The sequence below is a fragment of the Macaca mulatta genome, chromosome 16 (genome assembly GCF_049350105.2).
Source record: "Macaca mulatta isolate MMU2019108-1 chromosome 16, T2T-MMU8v2.0, whole genome shotgun sequence".
NCBI lineage: Eukaryota > Metazoa > Chordata > Mammalia > Primates > Cercopithecidae > Macaca > Macaca mulatta.
The window spans coordinates 61,267,758-61,293,973 of NC_133421.1; the positions used below are offsets into that span (position 1 = coordinate 61,267,758).

At 50.7% G+C, this 26,216-nt stretch overlaps 2 protein-coding genes and 1 long non-coding RNA gene across 9 annotated transcripts; 1 reads left to right on the top strand and 2 right to left on the bottom strand.

Moving 5' to 3' along the window:
* Window positions 1–4,249: 4,249 nt before the first annotated feature.
* On the bottom strand, window positions 4,250–26,216 carry LOC144335621 (uncharacterized). 7 transcript variants are annotated; one of them, XR_013406577.1, is made up of 6 exons: window positions 25,298–26,216; window positions 15,123–18,341; window positions 13,960–14,586; window positions 9,678–9,810; window positions 8,848–8,965; window positions 4,250–4,800 (listed from the first exon to the last, which is right to left on the bottom strand). It is a non-coding gene; the product is annotated as an uncharacterized LOC144335621 (long non-coding RNA). The 7 variants fall into 7 exon arrangements; XR_013406575.1 differs by having other exon boundaries at window positions 4,252–5,108; window positions 15,031–18,341; XR_013406572.1 differs by having other exon boundaries at window positions 4,254–5,108.
* Window positions 19,746–23,834, top strand: HOXB13 (homeobox B13). The gene is made up of 2 exons (XM_001089620.5): window positions 19,746–20,584; window positions 21,525–23,834. Exons 1-2 carry the CDS (start codon window positions 19,984–19,986, stop codon window positions 21,776–21,778), a joined length of 855 nt encoding a protein of 284 aa, XP_001089620.2. The 5' UTR covers window positions 19,746–19,983; the 3' UTR covers window positions 21,779–23,834.
* On the bottom strand, window positions 23,911–25,193 carry PRAC2 (PRAC2 small nuclear protein). Its single transcript, XM_077971290.1, is given in 2 exon segments — window positions 23,911–24,009; window positions 24,012–25,193. Coding segments are annotated over 2 exon segments (273 nt in total). The 5' UTR covers window positions 24,189–25,193; the 3' UTR covers window positions 23,911–23,913.

The window sequence follows — 26,216 nt, forward strand, 5'->3', positions numbered from 1 at the left end:
AGCTGGTAGCCCGGGTTAAAAAAAAAATGTTGGAAGGGGTTGGGGAGGAATAGATACTAATTTCCTTTCAGCTCGCAGAGCAGCTCTATGCAGCTGAGATCAACTGAAGAGTGAAGAGGAGAAATTATTTGCACCATTCACACCAAAAACTAAGCCAAACTGAAACCTATTTGTCGTTGCTGGGCTTCCCGAGTTCTCCAGTTCTTTCTGGCAGTGTAGATCTTCGGACCTTTTCGCCCTGGGACCCAGTGGAGCCCGCTCTAGGAGATCCTGTTTCGGCGGGACTTGGCTGGCGGGAGTCAACGCGCAGCACTGGGGCTGCTGCTTCTGGGTGGACGCCTTTGGAGGAACCAAGGGGGCCCTGGGAGTGGAGCGTGGGCCGAGATGGCATTCACCATGCCCCAATGGGAATAGATACTCCTGGAGGGCAATGCCTCCCTCTGCGCCCCTCTGCGCCCCTCTGCGCCCCGCTTCTGCTCGGGTAGGCGATGGGTGACCGAGCAGCCGGAGGAAGGAAATGGGGAGACCCTCTTTCTCTAGACCTACACTCTCGACCGCTGGGCCCCGCTTCGGGCCATCTAGCTGGATTGGACTGTCTCCGGTGCGTTACGCAAAACACAGCCGGCCCTCTGTGCCTGCGTCAGTTCTCAGGGATTTGGTGAGGAAGCTCGCAGGCCGAGAACTCTCACGCTCTCTCCATGGAGCTGGAGGCCCAGGAAAAACATGGGGCGGGAGCGGGGAGGCGGCTGGAGGCCCCTGTGGGTCTGCTGCTTCCCGCTGGACGGCGGCGCGGGCTCTTGGCGGTGCGGGCTCTCGATGTTCCTGGAGCGACCTGAGACAGACTCCGACCCACGCAGGAGAAACACGGGTCTTGGGTCTGGGCCCCTACCCACAGATTTGCCCGAATTCTCCCTTTTCCTCCCCGGACAATAGCCTCAGTTGTCTTCTAAATCCTCCGCAGCGAAAATATAGGGAAACCGAGGCATGGAAATATAAAGAAATATGCCTGAACCGGGTCAAGAAGGAAATCCTGGGGATGCTTTTGTAGTCAGCAGGAGCCTTGGCTACCCCAGAAGATCAATCGTGATGGAGAACAGGGAGATAAGGATGGCCCAAGGTGGGGGTGCGGGGCATCTATGCCAGGAGAGGAGCTGCAGGATGGACAGAGAGACCCCCCTGCCCCGGAGTCCCCAGAAGGAGCCACGGGAAGGGGGACTCTGACTTGAGAACCAGCAAGCGAATTTCCCAGGCTTCTGGTGTCTCCTCAAAACGCAGCCTCTGAGAAGCCAAAATGATGCAAACATCGTGGAATTATGAAGGGACTGATTTACCCCCAACCAGCAACCCCCTCTTTCCTTCCTTCTCCATTTCACTGATGGCAGCATTCCACCTCCTCCACTCCCTTCCTGGGGATTCTGCTCTCCCTCATCAGTCCCTCCGAAGAAACTACTAAACGAAGGAAAGACCACTGTCAGCCAAGCGAATCTTGTTCCTCAATCCCCTATTCCACTCCCATTCCCCTCCCCCGCCCTCTGACTGATGGGGCTAAATGGAGGGGTAGGGGGTTGGGGAGTAGACTGGAATCTGCGTATTTGCCCAAATGCTTCAGCTTTCTTTCTTGTGAATATAGCTGTGACTCTGTCACATCAAACAAGTAGAGATAACCAAGAATAAGACTAATGATGAAAATGAAAATAAAAATAAAAACTTCCCAATACAGGCTACAAAACACACACACACACACACACACACACACACACACACACACACACGTGTAGGCTTTCTAGGGCTTTAAAAATGTGGGTGGGTCTCTAGTACTGTTTTTGGGCCTATAACTTGATGAAAGAGATTAGAGCTGATAAAACTTCTGGATCACTCTAGATTGTTTTGTTTACAAGCAACAAACCAAAACACTTTCCTCTCAATATTCAGTCAGTAGAGGTGAGTGATTGAGAGATTTTCCCCCACTGACAGGTCGATCAGCTCTTGGCTGGGAGAGAAGGCTCTGGGGTCTACTCTTAGCTAAGCACAGGGACCTTGACTAGCTCCCGGCAGGAGCTAACAACTCAGGGAAAGTGAAAATTCCAGCCAGTCAACTATTGTTTGGTCAAAGAAAAGCCAAACAATGGCACTGGCTGATTTCTCCTAGAATTGGCAGGGCTGGTTGGTTATTTTGTCATCCTAGAAAGCCAACCTAGTGGGTGCTGAGCTGAGCGAGGTCTACCTGTGTCAAAACAAGTTCTGGATAATCCCAGCCTCCACTACCGTCCTATCCAGCTCTCTGGGACTTCCCATCGGCTCTGATCTGAGTGCCCTGAAAGTCCCTGATTTCTTTAACTCCAGTTTTCATGCTTCTTCTTTTCCCTATGTGAGCTCCCATCTGTCCCTCTGTCCCTCTGCCTGTCTGTCACAGACTGCTTCCATTTCTCTGGAGTGGGGATTATCTGGATTCAATACCTCGGGTCTGGCGAAGGAATTAACCCATCTCTGGTTAATTGGCTCCTTCAAAGGCTGGATCAGCTCATCTGCGTGTGAGGACGCAGCTGCTGTTGTTCCGGCACTGTATCTTTTTGCAGGTGGGTGCTTGTTGGCACGGTTTCGGATGGCACTGTTTCAGATGCCTCGTGGGGCAGACAAAGCTGTCTTCATGGGGAGAGTGACCCTCCACAGCCTGCATTTATTAAATTCCCACATACTTTGAAACTACATCACATTTATTTCTTTCCTCCTGGAACTGAAAGTTCAAGTAGGTCAGAGAGAGGAAGAAAATTTTATTTTTTTCAAAAGTTTAGAGTCCCTAGGCCTGCCCATGCATGAAAAAGAAATTCCAGGCTGAGACTCTAGCTGAAACACAGACTTTATTCACTGTTTGGAAGGCCCAGAGGAGCTTCAGAGACCAGTCAGGACAGAGTTCTAGGGTCCGCAGGGAGCTGAGGGGGTATTTGCAATCTAGCCTCTCTTTTACTTAGGGAAAAAAAAAAAAAAATGTCTGGCTTCCAGGTCAAGAACGGGAATTAAAGGAGGCAAAAGGGAAAAGAAAACCAGGAAGAAGAAAAGCTGAAAGAGGCTTCCTCTACTTAGAACTGGCTGAGTGCAGGGTCCCTAGCAGAGCCTTCCGCTTCTAACTCAGGGGTCAGACAAAAACGGAGAGAAAATAAGCCATCCCATTCTTCCTTCAGTTTCTCCTTCCTTCCCCGAAAAAAATCAGATCTTACCTTCTTTTCTGGGGCAGAAACCCAGGTGCAATGCCAGAGTCTCCCCTTTCTTCTCTGGCTGAAATCTGGGTAGGGGGCTCACAGTCTCCCTTGGATCCCTTTCCCTCCCCCACCCAAACCCCTCCTCTGCATTGCCCGGGTCTGGAGAGGGCACCTGGCAAACAGGTGGAGCTACATAGAGTAGCCAGATGCACTCCCTCCCCATTTCCAGATTCTGTTTACATGAACAGACTCAGCCCCTCAACCCTACCATCCCAAAAAGGTTTCAAAAACGTAGACTCTCTAATGCTGTAGACCAAGAGGCTCTGCAGTGTTAACGGTTCTATGGGAGAGGCTCACACCCATTCTGAACAGAAGCCTGTTTTGTAGATGTGGGGCCTGGAGTTTTTAAAGTTACACAGAAAGGAGTATAAATCCCAGGCAAGAGCAATTCCACACTGCACAGGAGAGACCTTGAGATATGAGGTGAACACGGATCATGGGTGATAAAGACCAAATTTCAGAGGCCCTGGCAGTAGGAGGAGCTTCGGCTGCCAGGTTCGCTATAGAAAAACTCAGCATCAATTTATATTCTGCAATGAGATGGCTTCACATATCCTTTGCAGATATTGCAAAACAAATGATTAAAATATATAAATGTATATGTGTGTACACATGTATACATATATGTTATATGTATACTATACATATAAAAATACCAGATGTTCTAAGAAGTAAACCTCATCAAATCAGCAGTTGAGAAAACAAGACCCAGTCTCTTGGCACTCCTAGCCAGCCGAGTGAGCTCTCTTTAAACTGAAGTCACCCTTACATTTTGCCCCAATACCCTCAAAGGATAAATATGAGTTTCATGTAAGTCTCTGGAGAGGATAGCTCGCAGCCAGTTACTTAGAATGGATTATGTGAGATTCAGTTTACGAGTGCAAATTGTGTTTCACACATGAGTCACCTTGAATAACCCAATAATTAATTAAAACCATGTCCTGCAGGGGAGAGTTTATTACATTCCCTGGCTTTTTATGAGCTAGGTGTAGTTTGGAAATGAAAAATGTGAGGCCTCTTCAATAATGTCTGTGCTGCATTCTGCACTCACGGAGTCACCCTCTCACCCGGTCCCAGTGAACAAAGTTTTGGACAAGAGAGACTTCAGCTTAGAAGGGTAAAGCAGGTTTATTGCAGCCTGGTTGGGGCCCCTTCAACTTCTGGAACCAGATTGATCAGTGTTTCTTGAAATTCCTCTTGGAGAGAAGTTGGGGCTTTGAGTAGTTGGCGCACCAAAGCTAGGAGCCCTAGAAAGAAGGAAGGGGGGAGGCCGGGCGATTACACACCTGTAATCCCAGCACTTTGGGAGGTGGAGGCGGGCAGATCACCTGAGATCAGGAGTTCCAGACCACTCTGGTCAACTTGGTGAAACCCTACCTCTACTAAAAATACAAAAATTAGCCAGGCGTGATGGAATGTGCCTGTAATCACAGCTACTCGGGAGGCTAAGGCAGGAGAATCACTTGAACCTGGGAGGCGGAGGTTGCAGTGAGCTGAGATTGAGCCATTGCACTCCAGCCTGGGTGACAGAGCAAGACGCCATCTAAAAAAAAAAAAAAAAAAAAAAAAAAAGTTAGGGGTGTGCACGCTGGGAGAGGGGTACTCAGGGCTGAGATAAGGCCAGGCTCCAGACTCCTTGGTGGTTCCTGGGGAAGAGGACTGGGCATCCTGGTACTCTTCCCCATGCTAGGACGTCACAGCTTCTCCAGTGGGTCAACATCCGGCCCAGGTATCTTCCTAGCTTGAGGGATGTGGGGTGTGTTATGGCTTCTTTTTATACACAAGAGAACAAGTTTGTCTGCTGGTTCTTCTTCCAACCAAAATCTTCATCTTCTCCTCAAATACCACCAACTATGAGAAAAACAATACTTTGTTATATAGGCATAACACTCTTTGTAGAATCTCAATTTCCCTCATCGTGATTGATTGTCTCGAAGCAGTCCTGTAAGGAAGGATGGGCAGAGAGGATCACTTCCATTTTATAAATGAGAAGACCGAGGGCTGCAGAGAGGATATGGCCAGTCCAAGGACACACAGCTTGAGCACAAGCCAGAGCAGAGACAGCAGTTCAGGCTTTCCACCTCAGTGGTACCCTAAGGGTAGGAAGGAGTGAGAGATGGCAGAGCTAGACTGGCCACTCCACCTCTGAAACAGACCACATTCTTTCTTTGGTTCCCTTGGGAAGCATTCAGGCCTCTGGGTGCATCCCCAAGGCAGGAAATGAACAGTCCTGCCCCTAGAGCAGCAATCATGGCTTTAGATCTGGAGCTATGTATCCAGTGTTTGAAACTTTCATAATCCAAAGACCCACCAGAGAATCCCATTCTTGGCTGCCTCCAGTGAGAGAAGGAGTGAGGTCTCTCACTCCAAGAGCAATGAAGGGACCAACAGGAGTCAGAAAGTGACTAGTGGGTGGGCAGGGAGGGCGCTGCCTGTTCCAGCTCTCCTTTCTTTGGCAGGGTGCGGAGGGGAGGATGCAGCTCTCCTGTCCATACCTGGCTGCCGCAGCCAGAGGACAAGTAAGAAAGAAACCTGTAAGAATCAGTTGTTTGGTTCAACATAGAGCAGTCATGTTTTCTGAGGATGTCCAATACCTTTTGAGAACTGGGTTGGTCCAGGTTTTTAAATAAAGTAATGGCATGAAAAACAGGGATTTGGAGCAATTGTTATAGGTTATAAGACAGTTAAGAGACATCAAGCAAATGTAATGTGTGAACTTTGTTTAGATCCTGACTTAAACTAATTGTAAAAAGACATTTTTGAGACAACTGAGGACATTCAAACAGGGACAGTATTAAGGAATTATTCTTAATTTTGTCTTGTGTGATAGTCACATAAAGGTTATACATAAAAAAAGAAAAAGAACAGTGGCTTACGCCCATAATCCCAACACTTGGAGAGGCCAAGATCAGAGGATCCCTTGAGGCCAGGAGTTTAGAGACCAGGCTGGGCAACAAGCAAGACCTTGCCTCTACAAAAAATAAAATAAAAATAGGCTGGGCACAGTGGCTCATGCCTATAATCCCACCACTTTGGGAAGCCAAAGCGGCAGACCGCTTGAGCAAGGGAGTTTAAGACCAACCTGGGAACCCCTGTCTCTACCAAAAAAAAAAAAAGTACCCAGGCATGGTAGCACATGCATGTAGTCCTGTAGTCCTAGGCATGGGATCACTTGAGCCCAGGAGTTCAAGGCTTCAGTGACACTGCACTCCAGCCTGGGTGACAGAGCAAGATCCGTCTCTAAAAACAAACAAAAATTTTTTTTAATCTGTTAAAGATTCAAACTGAAGTATTCTGGAGGAAAAGAAAAAAAAGTCTGGGATTTGCTTTAGAATACTCCAGAAAGAAGGCTGGGCACGGTGCTCTTAACTTTGGGAGGCCAAGGTGGGCAGATCACGAGGTCAGGAGATTGAGACCGTCCTGGCTAACACAGTGAAACCCCGTCTAAAAATGCAAAAAATTAGCCAGGCGTGGTGGCGGGCGCCTGTAGTCCCAGCTACTCAGGAGGCTTAATGGTGTGAACCCAGGAGGCGGGCGGGGGTTGCACTGAGCTGACATCGCGCCACTGTGCTTCAGCCTGGGCCATAGAGTGAGACTCCGTCTCAAAAAAAAACAAAAAAAAACAAAAAACAAAAAAAAAACAACTCCAGAAAGAAACGCAATACAATGGGCTATGAGTTGATTATCGTTGAAGCTGGGTGATAGGTATGAGCAGTTGAATTACACTTTTTTTGTTTACTTTTCTGTATCTGTAAAATTTGCCATTAGAAAACAAATCACTAAGCTGGGCGTAGTAGCTCACACCTGTAATCCCAGCACTTTGGGAGGCTGTGGCGGGCAGATCACAAGGTCAGGGGTTCCAGACCAGCCTGACCAACGTGAAACCCCGCCTCTACTAAAAATACAAAAATTAGCCAGGCATGGTGGCGTGTGCCTGTAATCCCAGCTACTCAGGAGGCTGAGGTAGGAGAATAACTTGAACCCGGGAGGTGAAGGTTGCCGTGAGCCGAGATCATACCACCACACTCCAGCCTGGGCAACAGAGTGAGACTCCCTCTTCAAGGAAAAGAAAAGAACAGAAAGGAAAGGAAAAGAAAAGAAAACAAAAGAAAAGAAAAGAAAAGAGAAATCAATAAAGCAGTGGGCTCATGTCCTTAAAAACCACACATATACACCAATGTTTACCCTCAATTTTAAAGGGTGAGACTTTGAGAGCCACCCATAAAATCAAATTCAGAATCCTCAGTGCCCACCAAATACCCATTTTTTTCCCCCATGGAAGGAACAGGCTTGGAAGGTGTTTTGGCACCAGGTTGACCCAACCATACTTCCCTTTCTGCTGTCAGTGTGGGTAACAGAGCCATTAGAGGAGGTTGAGCCTCCCACAATTCAACTCTAGGTGAACATTTGCCAGGTATAGCTCCTTTGTTACTCACATGGACTCAGCCTCCAAAGTGAAACCGGGTGGCATGAATGGGGTGGGAGGAAGAGGACAGAAATTGGTCTCCACTTTTGTAGTTTTAGAAGTCATGGGGGGCACTGATAAAAAAGATGACAGTGGCCGGGCGCGGTGGCTCAAGCCTGTAATCCCAGCACTTTGGGAGGCCGAGACGGGCGGATCACGAGGTCAGGAGATCGAGACCATCCTGGCTAACACGGTGAAACCCCGTCTCTACTAAAAAAAAAATACAAAAAACTAGCCGGGCGAGGTGGCGGGCGCCTGTAGTCCCAGCTACTCGGGAGGCTGAGGCAGGAGAATGGCGTAAACCCGGGAGGCGGAGCTTGCAGTGAGCTGAGATCGCGCCACTGCACTCCAGCCTGGGTGACAGAGCCAGACTCCGTCTCAAAAAAAAAAAAAAAAAAAAAAAAAAAAAAAAAAAAAAGATGACAGTGTATTAAAGGGTTTTATTTATTTTATTTTTATTTTATCTTATTTTCTGAGACAGAGTCTCACTCTGTCACTCAGGCTGGAGTGCAGTGGCTCGATCTTGGCTCACTGCAACCTCTGCCACCTGGGTTCAAGCGATTCTCCTCCCTCAGCCTTCCGAGTGGCTGGGACTACAGGAACATGCCATCCGAGTGGCTGGGACTACAGGAACATGCCACCACGCACGGCTAATTTTTGTATTTTTGTATTTTTTTTTTTTTTTTTAAGTAGAGACAGGATTTCACCATGTTGGCCAAGCTGGTCTTGAACTCCTGACCTCAAGTGATCAACCGCTTTGGCCTCCCAAAATGCTGAGATTATAGGCATGAGCCACCACTCCCCGCCGGGTTTCTTTTCTTTAGAGTTCATGTTTTGATTTTTCCAAATCCCTCAATTTTTCCCTTTTCCCTTTAATAATTTTCCAAATATCTTAGGTCTGTTTTTAATATTAGTTTGAGATACTAATGAGATTTAATGAAATTTATTTCCATTTTAAAACTTGTCATGGCCAGGTGCAGTGGCTCATGCCTGTCATCCCAGCACTTTGGGAGGCTGAGGTGGAAGGGTCGCTTGAGCTCAGGAGTTTGAGACCAGCCTGGGCAACATGGCGAGACCTCGTCTCTATAAAAAATTTTAAAATTAGCTGGGCGTGGTGGTAAGTACCTGTGGTCCCAGCTACTCAGGGGACTGAAGTGGGACGATTGCTCGAGCCCGGGAGGTCGAGGCTGCAGTGAGTCGTGATCGCACCAATGCACTCTAAGCTAGGCGAGGGAATGAGACCCTGTGTCAAAATAAAATAAAATAAAATGTGTCAACGATTTGTGTTTGGAGAGGGAAGAGAAGTAAAAATATCGGAATCAGGATTTGGTGGCATAAAGAGTCGATTTGCCTCTAGAAGTTGGACAAATTAATCTCCTAAACCTCAGCTTTCTTATTTTATTTTTCTTTTTTGAGACTGGTTCTCGCTCTGTCTCCCTGACTGGAGTGCAGCAGCGTAATCACGGCTCACTGTACCCTCCAGCTTCGGATTCAAGCCAGAAGTTCAGGGTTCAAGCCAGGCTGGTCTGGAACTCCTGGGCTCAAGCGATCCGCCGGCCTTGGCCTCCCAAAGTGTTGGGACTGCAGGCGTGAACCACCGCGCCCCGCTCATTTCTCTTATCTACAAAACGGAAGTAACAGTTTCCCCCCCACTCCTGCCCCGTTCTTTTGTTGTGCGGATTAAATCAAAGGCACCTACAGGGTACTTAAAGTACCCGGCACTTCGCAGACTTTCCAAAGGGACCGCCCCAAGGAGCCTTGGAGGGCTATAGGATTAGAGATGTAGGGGTCTGCGCGGCCCAAGGTGCTGGCCATAGTGGCGTCAGGGAGTGCAGCTTCTCAGTCCCGGATCAAGCAGGCGGCAGCTCGCCACCCGCCAACGCACTAAGCGGGTTTTAGCCTTGAGGTACGGCCTCCGCTCAGGGTGGGGATCGGTGGAGGGCAGGTGCACCTACCAGCAGAGAGGAGATCTTTGCGTGCGTGAGTAGAAGGTAGGGACTGCAAGAAGACTCCCCAGCTCTCTAGCTGCGCTGGCTGGACGGTTAAAGACCTCACTCGCGGGCCGCAGAGCGCTTTACCATCGAGGAGCTGGGGAATAAACCCCGGCCGGTGAGATGACTCAGTCCCATTACTGAAAAATCTGCCTGACCAGGTGTTTACACACGCGGAAGGAAGGAAAGAATGTCTCTGGGACAAAAAGGGGAAAAATTCTTTAGGCTGGCCTCTAGTCTTGATGAAGAGTTGGCGGGTTCCCCTTAGTTCCTATGAATTCTCCCACCTGAGAGCGATCCACCTTGCCCGCTTGACCTGCACTGATCTCGGGCCATGCAAGGCCGGGGAGGATGGGCTGGTCGGCGTCAGTCTGTGCCTTCCTGTGTCCAAAGCTTGGCCTGCACTCCCGGGGCAGGTGATTCCCCAGGCTAGAAAAACCATGCAGATGGGGGTGGAGGACAAGCAGGCAAAGGAGGCAGAATCTACCGGTAGACTGGTGTAGGGGATTCCAATTCAAGGGCAGAGAGCACGCCTGCCCCCACAATCCCTATCTGCATCCCCCACCCAAGGCAGCCGGAGATCTGGGCTGGGCCTGGGCCTGACAGGTTATTGAGAGGTTGGAGGGATTGGAGAGACCAGGGTTTGCTGACCAGGGTTTGCTTCCCACGGTTCTTCCCCAGCTCCCCCACCTAAGTCTCTGGGGCTGAGCACCATTTCCAGGGGAAGTTTCCAGGTTCATCTCAAAATTAAGAAACTAGGAGCCCCGGCCTTGCCTCATAGAGCTAGACCAGCAGTTTTTCAACCTGGGAGGTACTACCCTTGTGACCAAGCTTTGGGTTCTTAGGACTTGGTGGGCATTGAGCTGGAACCAGAACACCATCCTGAATGTGTGAGCTTCTACATACGCAAGTCCCAGCCTGCCTGACTTTTTGGACTCCCCTGGGCCAGGCATGGAGAATAGTCAGGGCATCACCAGAAACTCTGAAACTGCATCCAGCGGCCATAGCTGTCTGCCTTTTGTATTCTTATTTCTTCTGCTCCCACTTCAGTAGCTCAGAGCTGCCTGGTACCACAGAACTGGCCATGGGTTGCCTGAGGTCAGTTCTCTCTGAACTGGGCAAGACATCAACCTTGCCTAGGCATCTGCCCCCAGCTACCCAAGCACAATGCTGGTTAGCACTGAATGATCTCTAAGGAGTCTCCTGACCCCAAACACCAACTGACCCGTTTGGGGAGCCAGGGAATGCGGAGCTCTCTGCTCATTAAGAGAAGGGAAAGGCAGGGAGCTCTACATGTCCCCTAAGCTGAGAGTCCTAATTAAGGACTTCATAGGGGGAAGCTCATTCCTTCCTCTCTCTCCTCTCTCTTCTTTCTTTCTTTCTTTCTCTCTCTTCTTTCTTTCTTTCTTTCCTTCTTTCTTTCTTTCTTTCTTTCTCTTATTTCTTCTCTCTCTCTCTCTCTCTCTTTTTCAAAGAAGTCCCTCTTAGTTACCTGGGCTGGAGTGCAGTGGCACCATCTCAGATAACTGCAACCTCCACCTCCTGGGTTCAAGCGATTGATTCTCGTGCCTCAGCCTCCCGAGTTGCTGAGATTACAGGCACCCACCACCATGCCTAGCTAATTTTTTATATTTTTTAGTAGAGATGGAGTTTCACCAAGTTGGCCAGGCTGGTCTTGAACTCCTGACCTCAGGTTATCCATCCGCTTTGGCCTCCCAAAGTGCTGGGATTGCATGCTTGAGCCACTGTGCCTGGCCAGGAGGAAGTTTTCTAAGCTTCTAAGCTTCCCCTGGTGTCAGTTGCAACACAGTAGCCTCCAACATTGGAATCTCCTCTCAAATCCAAGCCCTGCCTATGAGCAACATGAAGGGAGAGCAAAGATCTTCACTGTCTCTTCAGTAGTGGCTAGAGTCCCTTCCAATTATGAACAAAACTATAGACATTACAGGGACCAAATAGAAAACAAACAAACAAAAAAACCTGTGAGTAATTTTTCTCTTTTTTTTTTTTGAGACATGTTCTCAGTCTGTCACCAAGGCTGGAGAGCAGTGGCACAGTCTTGGCTCACTGTAGCCTCAACCTCCCAGGCTCAAGTGATCCTCTCACCTCAGCCTCCCAAGTAGCTGGGACTACAGGCGTGTGCCACCATACTGGGCTATTTTTTGTAGAGATGGGGTTTTGCCATGTTGCCCAGGCTGGTCTCAAAATCCTGAGCTCAAGTGATTCTCCCACCTCGGCCTTTCTAAGTGCATGATTTTACAATTTAAAGTGAAAAGCATTTTACTTTCCCTCTCAGAACTTTTAGAAAACCTCTGAAGGAGTAGAAGGGAAGAATGATCAGTTTAAGCTCAAGTGACTCACAGCCAAGGCAGATTAAAAGCCCAGAGCTCTGTTCCAATCCCAAATCCCACTTTGATGAGGAGTCCTATGTGTATGGTCCGATATCACCTCTGGACTAGTAGGGTCAATGCAGACAGGCTGCAGACAATCAGCCAGACTTCTCCAGTTTCAGAAGGTGTCAGGATTTGGGGTAAATGGCTGGCCCAGAACCTTGAGGGCCTGGCTAACATGGACTTTCCCCAGGTTAGAGTCCTCAGGGCAGTAACTAGGAACTGCCCAGTGCTCATCTCAAGCTGGGGCTGAGATTCAGAAAGGCAGATACTCTTGGAGCAGTGTTATTTTCGAGGCTTCATTGAGTCCCAAGAGGGGTAGTCTTTTGTGGCACTCAAGAGCAGGAACCCATGGGCACCATGAACTGGACAGTACTTGGTAGGGATGAATTATGGACGATTTTTTTGCTCCACCTTGTGTGTCTGTGTGTGTGCGAAATGCCTGCCTTCTTCCTCTCCCAACTTTGTTTCTTGGAACAGAGATCTTAGTGGGAAGAGAAAGGCTTTTGCTATAGGGATTGGGGTTGGGGGGACAGTGAGGAGGGAGGTAGGTCACAAGATGGTCATGTTCTGGGTTTTTGGAAGGATCCCAGGACTTTCATTAAGGTAAATGGGGGAATCAAAGTAAGAAATCATATCTTTCAAACTGTACTTTCCCCTAGGCCTTAACTCTACAGCTCCACTTCAGGCCAAATAGGTGGGTTTGGGACTTGAGGGGCCAGGGCCCTGGTGCTGACATTCTTCTTGATTTAAGGAATGAAGACTCAATCTTTATCTCTGGCAGAGTCTATACTAGCAGTCCTGAGAGCAGCCAGCATTTTCCTAATAGTCATGTCATCAACACCCACATTTCCTGAAAGGAAAAACAAAGTGGAGGTGGTGGGAGAGATGGAAGTGACTCAAATTGCTTTCTTCAATTTGCACATAGATTTTTTGATACATTCCTCATTTCTGAGTCCTATCTAGGATCTCAGGGGTTGGAACAAAGAAAGCCCAGTCTCCCATGACCCTGGAAGTTGCTGAAACCCCTAAAGACACTAACTGTGGGTCCCCATTTGAGTATCCCATTCCTATTCCTTTACTTCCAAGTGTCTCTGTGCTGGGTGACTGGAGGGATTTATAGGAAAAGTATGGAGGAGGTGATCTCCCAGGCAATTTGGTCCCCTTTAATGAGCCACTGCAGAATTTAAACTGTGAGGCTGGCTGCCCCAACTGAGTCAGAACATGACAGTTGCCTCCACAGTGGCTGGGCTCCCTCAAAGCACTAATAACCGTGCCTGCACTAGACACACATGGAAAAATGCGTGGCAGCTTCCTGGACTCTTTATTGTTCCTTCTACTGTTTTCTCCCCTCTCCTTCCGGTAAAGCTCCCTTCCCTTCTGCTGCCCGCCATCACTCTTCTGTTCAAGGTGAACACTGGCAGGGATTCAAAGGTCTGCTGATCCAGTCCTTCCCTCCTTACACAGTGCAGATAGGAAAACTGAGGCACAGAGAGGGCTACTGACTTGGTCCAGCACACTGAGCTAGAACAGAACCTTACATGAGACTCTGGATTGCTCTGCAGTGCGGCCACGTAGGGCCAGACTTCCTAATGGTTGGGGTCTGATCTGGGCTGAGTTTCTCCTAATTGGGTAACTCCCCATTAAAGCCCAGGGTTGGAGAAGGGGGCTGGGGACCCTGGGGCCAGCCAGTCTCCCTATTCAGCACATGTGATGCGTGATAGGCAAGAAACAGCTGGCTTGTTCACCTAGACCTGCCGGACTAAAGGGAGACTCTTGGTCTCTGCTCAGTGACCCTCATATTTGACCCCCTTCCTCCCTCTCTCCTCCCTCCCTCCTCTTTGGACCCCACTCACAGTTCTCTGGGCTTGGCTACGCCCTCCTCTGGTTTCTAGGCCGTGTCAGGGTGCGCAGCAGCTGCCGTGGCCGCCCTGAGGTTGGAGCAAGCCTCTCCCTTCAGCTGTCCATCCTTTGATTCCTCCTCAGATCCATTTGTCCCATGGTTTTGAGGCCATGATGGGCTCTAATTTCATAGCTGGCTCCCTCAGCCCTGGCCTCAGAGGCACTTAGGCTTGTCCTGAGAGGGTTCTAATTCCTGAGGATGTCTCAGGGCTGACTGGGTTGGGGAAGGAAGGAGGAGGTGACAGTGGCCTCCTCCTGAGCAGCCATGCCTCCATCCTCTGAGCTCTTAGCTCTCGGATCCCGCTGTCAAGTTGTCCAAAAGATTTTCCTCTAAGGCCAGGAGAGACCACGCTTGACTTCATTTCAGGGAGAAAGGCCCAAGTCACCCTTCATCTCCAGCTGGTGCTGTTCTAGCCTCAGGCAGAGCCCCAGGGCAGGGCTCCACGGACCCACCAGCCACACTAGGTCGTCCTCCAGGCCGTCGTCCCCTGCCAAGCGCAGGCTCTGGCCCCTGAGAGCTGTAGCCTCGCAAGCCCTTTCCAGACTTCAGAGAAGAACAATGGAAAAACTGGGTGAGAGTGCTGCAAAGGAAAAACGTGTATGGTGGGGTGAGGAAGTGAAGTAAAACGGAGATGAGAGAAAGAAAAAAGAAACAGAGAGGAGAGAGAACAAAAGGAAGAAGGAAGGAAAAATGAGAAAAGAGAAGAAGGAAAAATAAGGAAGAAAAAGCAAACAAAGAGAAAAATAGTGTAAGTGAGATGAGAGACAGGGAGAAAAGTACTAAAGGGAAAATGAAGACAAAGCAACGGGTGGGTGGCGGAACCAGAGTGAACAATAACAAGAAAAGAAAAGAAAGAAATCAAGAAAGAGCACACAAAAAGCAAGATAACTGAAATGGAAGGAAGCAAAGGCGGTGAGAAAAACACAAATATAAAAAGAAAAGAAGCTATCAAGACTAAAGACAGAGGAGATAAAATGCAGACGGAAGGAAAAGATGAAAAGAGGAAGGAAAGAAAAGAGCACACCTCAATTAGGCCATTTTCATAAAACCAAGAGGAGCCAGGCGACCCCAAGCAGTTCAGCCAGACCCGCGCCGCCGGCGGACCGCGGAGCCCACCTTTCGGGAGAGCGGAGCGTCGCGCTGCGGAGAAATCTTCTCTATTCATCACCACCAACCTGACAGCCGCCATCGTCGCCGCCACAGAGGTTGCTCCAGTTGGGAGAACGCAGGCGGCGGGCACTCACTTTACAAAAAATAAAACATAGTTTAGCAAATGCCCTCAAGTGCGGCGGGTGGGCGCCTCCCGCCCCCACCCCTCGTTGGCGGATCCCTAGCCCGGGCGGGGGCGGGAGCTGACACGGAGGTGCCAAGTCCCCGTTGCCGGAACCCCCGGGGACGCGGCGGCTGCGCTCAAAGGCCGGGCTGTAAAGGTCACAGGCGGTCTGTGGGGCCGAGCTGAATGGGCTCCCGGAGGTAAACAGACTCTTAACTTTCAACTTGGCCTTAACCTTCCTGGAGGTGTCTGGCCGGTATGTAAAGGAGCACGCTGAGGCTTTCAGCGCTTTTGGTTGGGTCAGTAAAGAAAGCTGGGGGAGGCTCCGGGCTCCCGGAGGGTCTGCCAGGAGGCTCCCAGCAGGACACAAAGGCATCTGTGGGGCTGGGGGAAGGGCAGGCTCAGTCCAGTCAGTCTGGAAGATCAGGACGCCTGGGTTGTGCAGGGACTTCCTCGCTGAACTCATGTAGAGCCCCAGGGAGGACTTGGAGGCTCTGAGCCTCAGTTTCCCGATGCAAGAACTATGAAGCTTATGCAGGGCTGAGGGGGTGAGAAGTGGCTGGCACTCTTTAGGGCAACTCTTAAGGCAATTACAAGCAGGTTGCTTGTAATTCATTAGAAGCAGATACACATGGAGGCATACAAATAGAGCTCATATTTATTCAGATTGGGAAAGTCTTTTATGTGCAAAATCTCATTATATCACCACAGTATTTATGTGAGGAAAGAATTATTATCCATATTTTACAGATAAGGAGACTTAATCTTACTTTAACTGATGCCAGTTGAGGTCCATGATAGCTCATGGGCAGATGCACACACATACCTATGCACAGGAAATAGGGGCACATACCCAAGTGTTAATAAATATGAGATCCAAGACTGGGTGTGGTGGCTCATGCCTGTAATCCCGGCACATTGGGAGGCCAAGGCAGGGGGATCACTTGAGGCCAGGAGTTGGAAACCAGTCTGGCTAACACAGCAAAACCCCGTCTCTACTAAAAATATAAAAAATTAGCTGGGCCACAGTGGCACTCACCTGTAATCCCAGCTACTCAGGAGGCTGAGGCATGAGAATCACTTGAACCCAGGAGGTGGAGGTTGCAGTGAGCTGAGATGGTGCCACTGCACTCCAGCCTGGGTGACAGAGTGAGACTCTGTCTCAAAATGAATGAAACAAAATGAAATAAAACAAAATAAAAAATGAGATCCAGAACTGTTCCCTGGGATCTAGCAGATGCTAAATAAATTGTAAAGCAAATAAAACAAGCACTATAGAATTTATTTGTACTGAAACGTATCCCTTTATAGGAGGGTCTCCAGCATAGCTGGTGACCTTCTCCCCACTCCATCCACGTTTAAGTTAACCATCTCTGCATTCCACAACACTGCAGTTACATGCACTTAGCTACTTATTTCAATGAACATGGATAAGAACGCTATATATCCAAAAGCACAATTTCAGGAAGTGTTGAAATGAATTTTAAAAATTTTTGTTTTTAATTATTTTTCCTTAGTATTTGAGATACAGCTGATATGCAATAAAGTGCAGAAATCCCAAATGTACAGCTTGATGAATTTTCACATCAACAAAGTCTTGTAACTAGCATACAGATTGAGATGGAGAGTATTTCCAGCACCCCAGAAGCCTTCTTTATGTCCTTTTCCAGTCAGGAGACCTCTCCCCATGGCAATCTCTATTCTGACTTCTATCACTATACCATAATTTTGCTTGTCCTTGAATTGCATAGAAATGTAGAAACTGAATCATACAAAAGCTACTCTTTTGTGTCTGGCTTCTTTCACCCACATATCTGTGATTCATCAGTGTTGTGTATAGTAGTGGTTTATTCTTTTTCAAAACGCTGTGTAGTACTTCATTGTTTAATTATACCATGCTTTCTTTACTCATGCTACTGTTGACAGACATTTGGGTTGTTTCTAATTTTGAGTTACTATATTTTGGTTTCATTTTGAGAAGGGGTATCCCTATTATCCCTATTACCCCTGTTGCCCAGGATTTTTTTTTTTTTTTTTTTTTTTGAGACAGAGTCTCACTTTGTCACCCAGGCTGGAGCGCAGTGGCATGATCTTGGCTCACTGCCTTCCAAATTCAAGTGATTCTCCTGCCTCAGCCTCCTGAATAGCTGGGATTACAGGTGCCCACCACCACACTTGGCTCTTTTTTTTTTTTTTGGTATTTTTAGTAGAGACAGGGTTTCACCATGTTAGCCAGCCTCGTCTCAAACTCCTGATGTCAAATGATCCGCCTGCCTTGGCCTCCCAAAGTGCTGGGATTACAGACCTGAGCCGCCATGCCTGGCCCCAGGCTAGTCTTGAACACCAGGGCTCAAGCGATCCTCCCACCTCTGCTAGGATTAGTTGCTAGGATTACAGGCGTGCACTGCCCTGGGTGGGTTTGAGCAACTATGGATAAAGCTGCTGCGGACCTACTAGTACATGCCTTTCGATGGATATAAACATTCATTTCTGTTGGGTTTATGCCCAGGAATGGAATTGCTGGGTCATAGGGCATGACTATGACTATTACTATTTTTTTAATTTAGGGATCTATTAATCCCTCTACTGTACGAGGATGAATAAATGTGCTTGTGTGTGTGTTTGCCTAGTGGAAGCTAAAACTGTGGACATGCCCTATGTATCTATCATCTACCAAGTAAAAATTGGTGAAAAATTCTTAGTGTTTAGGTAAAAATCTGGATATTTCTGCAGTTCATAATTAGACAAGCAAGAAACTCTGGTGAGAAACTGGAAAGCACTGAAGAGACGACGTCTCCCTTTTCTTCCATATTGTTTTCAAATGCAATAAAATCTAGTGAAGATTTCGTGCTTGGTGTCTTCAGTTACAGCAATGCTCATTAGGAGTGATGTGCACTACAGCCTGTGGGCCCTTTCCCACAAAGTGGCTTAAGTTCAAGGTCAGGTTGGTGAGAGGCTATGATTGAGTCCGCCCAGAGTTTAGGGTAATCCATTCCATATAATTGCCAAGACCCTCGTGTAGAATGGAAACATTCCTGTCTTCTCCAGAAAAAACGGGAGTTCTAGAAAAAGCAGACAGAAGAATTTGATTTGGGAGGGGTAGTAAAGGAAGCGGAAAACCTCTAAAGACAGATTTATGAAACAAACCGTTTGGTTCTTCTGAATTGCACTGCACAATAGGCCCCAACAGAGGGGCCTCAAGCAATTCTGCTAATGGTTGGGGCTTCCCCTCCCATTCCCTTTTCCTTCTAAGGAAGTTTAAAACTTGGAGAAGGCAGATAGGGGTCTTGGACTTTCTGGGCACTTAACTTGGGTGGGAGTGTGCCAGCATCAGGACAGTTTCCTAGGCTCCTTGCAGACCATAGGGAGAGGGCTGCAGGGCAGGGAGACTGGCATCTCCACACAGGCGTCTGTATTCTTGGGGTCCAGAACTCCGACAGCTGGTTTCTGGCAGTCAGCCAGGCCTGGCTTCCTCAGACTTCCTTAGATCCCAAAAAAGGGGGAAAGCGACTCTCTTTTCTTTCTCTTTTCTGACTGGCACTTCAGGATTTTACAAGATTGTGTCCCATCCCCTCTGTCAACTTCTCTCTTTCCCTCTTTGTGTTGCTGTTCTGGGTCTCATCTCTCCCTCTCCCAGTCCCTCCCTCAAGTCCTGTGGGTCTCCGTTCCTCTGTACGTCTTTCCCCACACTTAAAGGGAAATCCAGACCCTTCCACAGGCCACTCTAGAGGCTCCATTTCCCCTTCACGTCCCGACGTGGAGTGTCCTGGGCTCCGTCTAGATCGCGCGTCTTCTACGTCTGAGTTCGTGTCTCCCGCCTCTTCCCTCAGCCTCACCCGAATCAGGGCCTCCAGAGCATTCTGGGCAGTAGTGAGTCCCTGGGCAAGGGGCGTCCAGGGCACCTCCCTGGGGCCCGGAGCAGCTCATTCCAGGACATCTGGGACAGGAAGCGTACCGGGAATGAACCAGAGTGCTAGTACCCAGGACCCAAAGCCAGGGGCTGCCAGAAATACCCATTAACCCCCATTTCCCAGCCTCCTCTTACACAGGCGCATTCCCGGGTTCTCCTTTGAGGCCGGGAGCGGCCTCCAAGCCCCACCCCCGACTCCCCTTCCCCCCCAGGAGATGGACACTTTATAGGGAGAGCTTTTTATTCTCTCGTTAAACCTGCCAAAGCGCAGGAGACAGAGAGCCAGGGAGGGAGGGGAGGAGAAAGAGGTGGGGACCGGCTCCTCATCCCCTCTCCTCCGCCTACCACGCCTCCCCTCCCCCCGGACGTGGAACTGGGACTCTGCAAACTGGAAAGCAGCGAAAGGACGCCTCCTTCCTTTTCTCTCGTGTTGTTTTTAAGTGCAATGAGAGACAGAGAAGAGTGGAGAGGGAAAAGAGAGAGAGAGGAGAGAGCTGAGAGAAAGAGAGAGAGAGAAAGAGCGAGAGAGAAAAAATAAGCTGGGGTAAAGTATTTTCGCAGTTTCTGCCTTTAGGATTTTATTAGCTTCTCTCCCCCAGGCCGCAGCCAATCAGCGCGTGTGCCCGGGCCCCTGCGTCTCTTGCGTCAAGACGGCCGTGCTGAGCGAATGCAGGCGCCTTGCGAGCTGGGAGCGATTTAAAACGCTTTGGATTCCCCGGGCCTGGGTGGGGAAAGCGAGCTGGGTGCCCCCTAGATTCCCCGCCCCCGCACCTCATGAGCCGACCCTCGGCTCCATGGAGCCCGGCAATTATGCCACCTTGGATGGAGCCAAGGATATCGAAGGCTTGCTGGGAGCGGGAGGTGGGCGGAATCTGGTCGCCCACTCCCCTCTGACCAGCCACCCAGCGGCGCCTACGCTGATGCCTGCTGTCAACTATGCCCCCTTGGATCTGCCAGGCTCGGCGGAGCCGCCAAAGCAATGCCACCCATGCCCCGGGGTGCCCCAGGGGACGTCCCCAGCTCCCGTGCCTTATGGCTACTTTGGAGGCGGGTACTACTCCTGCCGAGTTTCCCGGAGCTCACTGAAACCCTGTGCCCAGGCAGCCACCCTGGCTGCCTACCCCGCGGAGACTCCCACGGCCGGGGAAGAGTACCCCAGCCGCCCTACTGAGTTTGCCTTCTATCCGGGATATCCGGGAACCTACCAGCCTATGGCCAGTTACCTGGACGTGTCTGTGGTGCAGACTCTGGGTGCTCCCGGGGAACCGCGACATGACTCCCTGTTGCCCGTGGACAGTTACCAGTCCTGGGCTCTCGCTGGTGGCTGGAACAGTCAGATGTGTTGCCAGGGAGAACAGAACCCACCAGGTCCCTTCTGGAAGGCAGCATTTGCAGGTAACCTCTATTACCCTCGGTCCCCCTGTCTCTGAGCCTGGGATTGTGGGTCCCACTGGCATTTCCCTGGGAGGAGAAGGAGGGAGACTTGGGCTGGTGAGGATGAGCTTGGTGCTCCTCCCTTGGTAATTAGGACTCTGAAGGAGGGTCCAGGCAGCTGGATGGAGGTCTGTGTGAGGGTCCTGAGCTGGGTGCTATCTGAAGCCTGAGGGCCACCTCCCTTCTCCAGGAGGCCCTGGGACCAGCCTTTCAACATGTCTGAGAGGTTTGGATATCTTTGCTGTTGAGTGGGGATCAGGGTGTCCCTACCCAGCACAATTCCAGACTAATTCTACACAAAGGCTAAATAACTCTCAATTCGGTGAGGGGGGAGTGGGTGTGGGAGATAGGATGTACTGTAGAGAATACCACCCCTCACTTTCTTTTAGATGAGTTTTCCAATTCCAAAAAGAAAAATTTAGGTTTCCTGCAGTCATGACATAGATGTGTGCATTGGGATGGGTGGATGTGTGTGTGTGTGTGTGTGCGCGTGTGTGTATATGCATGTAGTGGGAGTGGGAGCAGAAACGTGTTTCCAGAAATTTGCCCGTAGAATCTAAAAGAGTGGTCAAGAGTCTGGAAATGCATGAAGAGTGGACGTATGTGATGGTGGGCAAAGGCCTGTGTGTGGTGTGGGGGTATGTTTGCAGATTCGCGGGTGTGAGAGCAGTGATGGGTGAGGATGGCCTTCAGGAACCAAGGCGGCTGAGCGGTGGTGAGAGAACAAGCCGGAAGCCAGGGTGGTGTCCCGGTATGCTTTGGAGGAACAGGATTGCACGTGTGCCTGTAGGGTGACCTGTGTGCACCTGTGGGATGACTTAGCTTGGGGCTTGCAGGGTCTGGGTCTGCATGGGTGGGGATCTGACCATGCCTTTTCCTCCCTCTCTTTCCCGCCGTGCAGACTCCAGCGGGCAGCACCCTCCTGACGCCTGTGCCTTTCGTCGCGGCCGCAAGAAACGCATTCCATACAGCAAGGGGCAGTTGCGGGAGCTGGAGCGGGAGTATGCGGCTAACAAGTTCATCACCAAGGACAAGAGGCGCAAGATCTCAGCAGCCACTAGCCTCTCGGAGCGCCAGATTACCATCTGGTTTCAAAACCGCCGGGTCAAAGAGAAGAAGGTTCTTGCCAAGGTGAAGAACAGCGCTACTCCTTAAAGAGATCTCCTTGCCTGGGTGGGAGGAGGGAAAGTGGGGGTGTCCTGGGGAGACCAGGAACCTGCCAAGCCCAGGCTGGAGCCACGGACTCTGCTGAGAGGCCCCTAGAGACAACATCCTTCCCAGGCCACTGGCTCCTGGACTGTTCCTCAGGAGTGGCCTGGGTACCCAGTATGTGCAGGTAGAGGGAAGCCCCTTGTGACAGCCCACTCCACCAGGGTCCCCAGAGAATCTGTCCCAGTCATCATCATTCATCCTGACAGTGGCGATAATCACGATAACCAGTACTAGCTGCCATGATCATTAGCCTCATATTTTCTATCTAGAGCTCTGTAGAGCACTTTAGAAACCGCTTTCATGAATTGAGCTGATTATGAATAAACTTGGAAGGCGATCCCCTTGCAGGGAAGCTTTCTCTCAGACCCCCTTCCATTACACCTCCCATCCTGGTAACAGCAGCAAGACTGAGGACAGGGGAAAGGGCAGATTCGCTTATGTGGCTGTGATGTCCGTTTAGCATTTTTCTCAGCTGACAGCTGGGCAGGTGGACAATTGTAGAAGTTGTCTCTTCCTCCCTCGTTGTCCACCCTATAGGTTGTACCCACTGGTCTTGGAAGCCCCCATTCTTAACATGATGATTTTGCCGTCGTGTGAAAATGAAGCCAGCAGGCTACCCCTAGTCAGTCCTTCCTTCCAGAGAAAAAGGTTTGAGAAAGTGCCTGGGATTTCCTCCCGCAAACTCTGTTTTCTTTTAGTATTTCTGGTGGTTCTCACCAAAGCAGGTCATGGTTTGTTGGGCATTTGGGAGCCCAGTGAAGTAGATGTTTGTGACCTTGCCTACTCAGCCCTTCCCAGGCACAAACAGTGGCAGAGTGGTGCCAACCCTGTTTTCCCGGTACACGTAGACAGATCCACAGTGCGGAATTCTGGAAGCGGCAGACAGACGGGCTCTTCGCAGAGCCCGGACTGTGAGAGGGACATGGGGACCTCTGCCTCTGCGTTCATTCTCTGATGTCCTGTACCTGGGCTCAGTGCCCTGTGGTACTCATCGCCTGGCCGCACAGCAAAGCCAACGGCTTCGTGCTGGGCCCTTCTGCATCTTAGGCTGGGGGTGGGGGGTGGAGGGTGGGAGTGAGTGGGCCTGCAGGCCATTCTCCACAATTAAGCCCACAGGCCTGAAGTCTGGAGAACCCGCAGAACCGAAGTTCCGAGCAGCGGGTTGGTGGGTCGGTGGCAAGCAGTGGGTCGGTGGCGAGCAGTCGGTAGGGGGCCGCGTCCGCCACTACCTCGAGGACCTTTCCCTTCCGGAGCCAGCTCTCCAAGAAACCCCGCGGCAGCCGCCGAAGCCAAGGGATTCGAGTGTTTATGGCCTGCGGTCGGGTGGGATCCTAGCCCTGGCTCCTCTCCCGGGAAGGGGTGAGGGTGGGATGTGACTTAGACTCCTACAAATCTGTTTACCAAAGAGGAGCACGGGGCTGAGGGAAAAGGCCAAAGAGTGTGAGTTCATGGGGACTGGGGGTTCGGGGGAAGAGGACCAGGAGGAGGAAGAGGGGGTCGATTTCCTGATTTAAAAAATCGTCCAAGCTCCGTGGTCCAGCTTAAGGTTCTCGGTTACATGCACCGCTCAGAGGAGGTCACTTTCTGCCTTCCACGCCCTCCTTCAAGGAAGCCCCATGTGGGTAGCGTTTAATATCTCAGGTTCTTACTCCTCTGTCTGTATATGCTCAAACCCGACCAACGACCAACGATCCAGCAAGTAAACCCCTCCCTCGCCGACTTCAGAACTGGCCAGAGTTCAGCGGAGATGGGCCTGTGGGGAGGCGGCGAGATAGATGAGGGGGAGCGACATGGTGCGGGGTGCCCCCTTGGAGAGAGGAAAAAGGCCACAAGAGGGGCTGCCACCGCCACTAACTAACGGAGATGGCCCTGGTAGAGGCCTTTGGGGGTCCGGGACCTCTGGACTCCCCGTGCTCTAACTCCCACACTCTGCTATCAGGAACTGAAACTTAAGGGTCTTCTCTGTTTTTCACTCGCAATAAATTCAGAGCAAACAAAAGATGTGGAATCTTAGAGATTTATTCCACTAGTGTGTTAGTACCATTAAAAAGACAAGGGCGCCCCCTCCCGGCAGAGGCTCACCACTCCAGGAGAACTTGCGGGCAGTCTTTCATCTCCCGCGGAGCTACCGGCTTCCCGCAGCCTGGGGCCTCCTGGGTACTTACTGGGCTGCGTGTGGCGGCTCCAGGACGCGATGTCGCCTGCCATTCGGCCAGGGCATCGGCAGATGTATTGGTCCAGCCCCTGAGAGACCCAGGAAGAAGGCAAGGAGGTTCGGTACGAGCGATCTCGAATGGAAGAAGGCGGTCGGGCTCCGGGAGCCAGGCCGCAGCGCCATCCGCCTTCTGTCCATGTCTTCGTTAGTAATATATTTATCTTCCTCGCCATAACAATTCGCGGTGGACCCCCTACTTTTTTTTCGGATTTACTTGTATGGAATCTGTGCAAAGGATACTTAATTTCGTTTTGTATTAAACCCTTTTATTGGAAATCCCTTCCCAAACAATTTTAGTCTCCCACCTATCCCCGGCCGACCACATTGAAATCTCTCACTTATTTGTGTTTAAATAACAACAAAATCTACAAACCTACACTCGCCTGCAGCTATTTACTCTTAAATAAGGGCTATGTTAAGCTACAGGAGGAAATGTTTTGCTTACCATTCGGACAAACACGTGAACACAATGTCACAATAGGTGAATCCAGACAACGATCTCACAGACGAATAAACGCAGAGGCACACACATATACTCCGGAAAATAAGCAGGGTGCCTTTTCACCAACAAGGCGCAGTTGTACTCTGAGCTGCCCTCCAGACCTTTCCCCTCCCTCAGAGCCAAACGCCGCCCCCCGCAGCGAGTCTTTCAGCAAGCTACCAAACGGGATCGGAGGGTCGCGTCTACGCGGACTCTAGACCTGAAATAATTTCTAACTCCAAAGCAGGTGGATGTTATTAGGCCTCCAGAGCCGAGTAAGGGAGTAGTGGCGCAATGCGTAGAAACCACCTCCGGAAGCTCTTTTGGAATCTCGGTTCCGGCACCCGCAACGCAGAGTGCGAACCTGAGGCTCCATCTTTTGGGTTTTACTCCGGCTGGCGAGAGCTTCGGGGACCCTGCGAGGCAGCCGCCAGCCGAGAATCCACCCCGCCTTCCCTGCACGCGATCCGTACTCCAAGTAGTAGTTCCGGGGCCGGAAGGTGGAAAGCCCCCGAAGCAGGAAAAAGCCTCATCCAGACCCCCCAGTTCTCGGGAGCAGCTCCAGCTTTCCTTCCCCAGCCCAGAGCAAACTTCTCGTCCCTGCAGCTCCCCTCCTCCCCTTCATTAAACTTGTATTCAAGGTTCTAAGTGCTGCACTCTAATTAGATTTCCTTCAGGGGAGACCCTGTGCCCCCCAGCCCCACCCCGTCCTGTCTAATAGAAACCCCCGAGCTCCAACCGCGAATTAAATAAATGAACTCGTTACCGTAAACTTGCAATAAAGCCCGGAGGCGACTGCTGCGGAGGGGGCAAAAGAAGATTTCGTTGTTTTTGAAATTTATACCATTCTCACCCTCCCGAACAGTCGCTCTCCAGGAAAGAGGGGAGAAAGCTCAGGAGCAGCCCTGGGCCTCTCGCCCAAGAGCAGGACACCCCGCCCCTCCCCCCCAGGCGCTGGCCTGGGCCTGAGACAGATTTAAAACATCCAATGGGGAACCAATGCCAGCCTTTCTTCCTCTCTCCTTGCCAGTTAGTTCTGTGTAGAGGGGATGAGGGGGAGGGGAGGAAGTGGTAGGGAGAGTGAAGGAAAGAATTCCACCATTACCCCTTCTCCTCCCCTAAAACTGCCCCCCGAACTGGGAGGGGCACAGGGGGTAGCAAAATAGTTTAATCGCTCCTAGAATAATGCTGGCGCCAGCCTCGGGGGAGGGTCAGGGACTTTGCCGTTGGACTTGAAGTTCCAGGCTGGTGGTCTCCACCTCCATTTTCCTAAACGTTTTTTTGGGAAGAGGGAGGAAGGTGAGGGGAAGAGAGGACATCTCTGGCCTTGGGAAAGAGGGAGGAAGCCAGTCAAGGGAGGAAGGGCCACAGCAACCAGGAGTTTCCAGGGAGATTCGGAGGTTTGCCGGGAGGAGAGGAGGCTGCTGGGAGGAGACACTCCAGCTTTCGCCCCGACTTGCAGCTATGAGGTGGGGAGCCACCAACCGCAGGCCTGCTCACTGAGCCCCGCCCCAGACTCTACAGGGAGGGGGGCACCCAGTGCTGTGCTCCCGTCCTTCCTTTCCTAGCCTAAGGTGTGTGAACAGAGCGCCACTGGGAGGCCGAAACCTTCAGGTCGATGCCTGCTTGCGAGCTCAGGCAAGCTGGATTCTGGGCCCCACCTTTGCAGAGAGAACAGCGATGTT

Coding starts and splice junctions, on each gene's coding strand:
- HOXB13 (XM_001089620.5), top strand. CDS start 19,984: ATGGAGCCCGGCAATTATGCCACCTTGGATGGAGCCAAGGATATCGAA. Junction 20,585..21,524: donor CTGGAAGGCAGCATTTGCAG/GTAACCTCTATT, acceptor CCCGCCGTGCAG/ACTCCAGCGGGCAGCACCCT.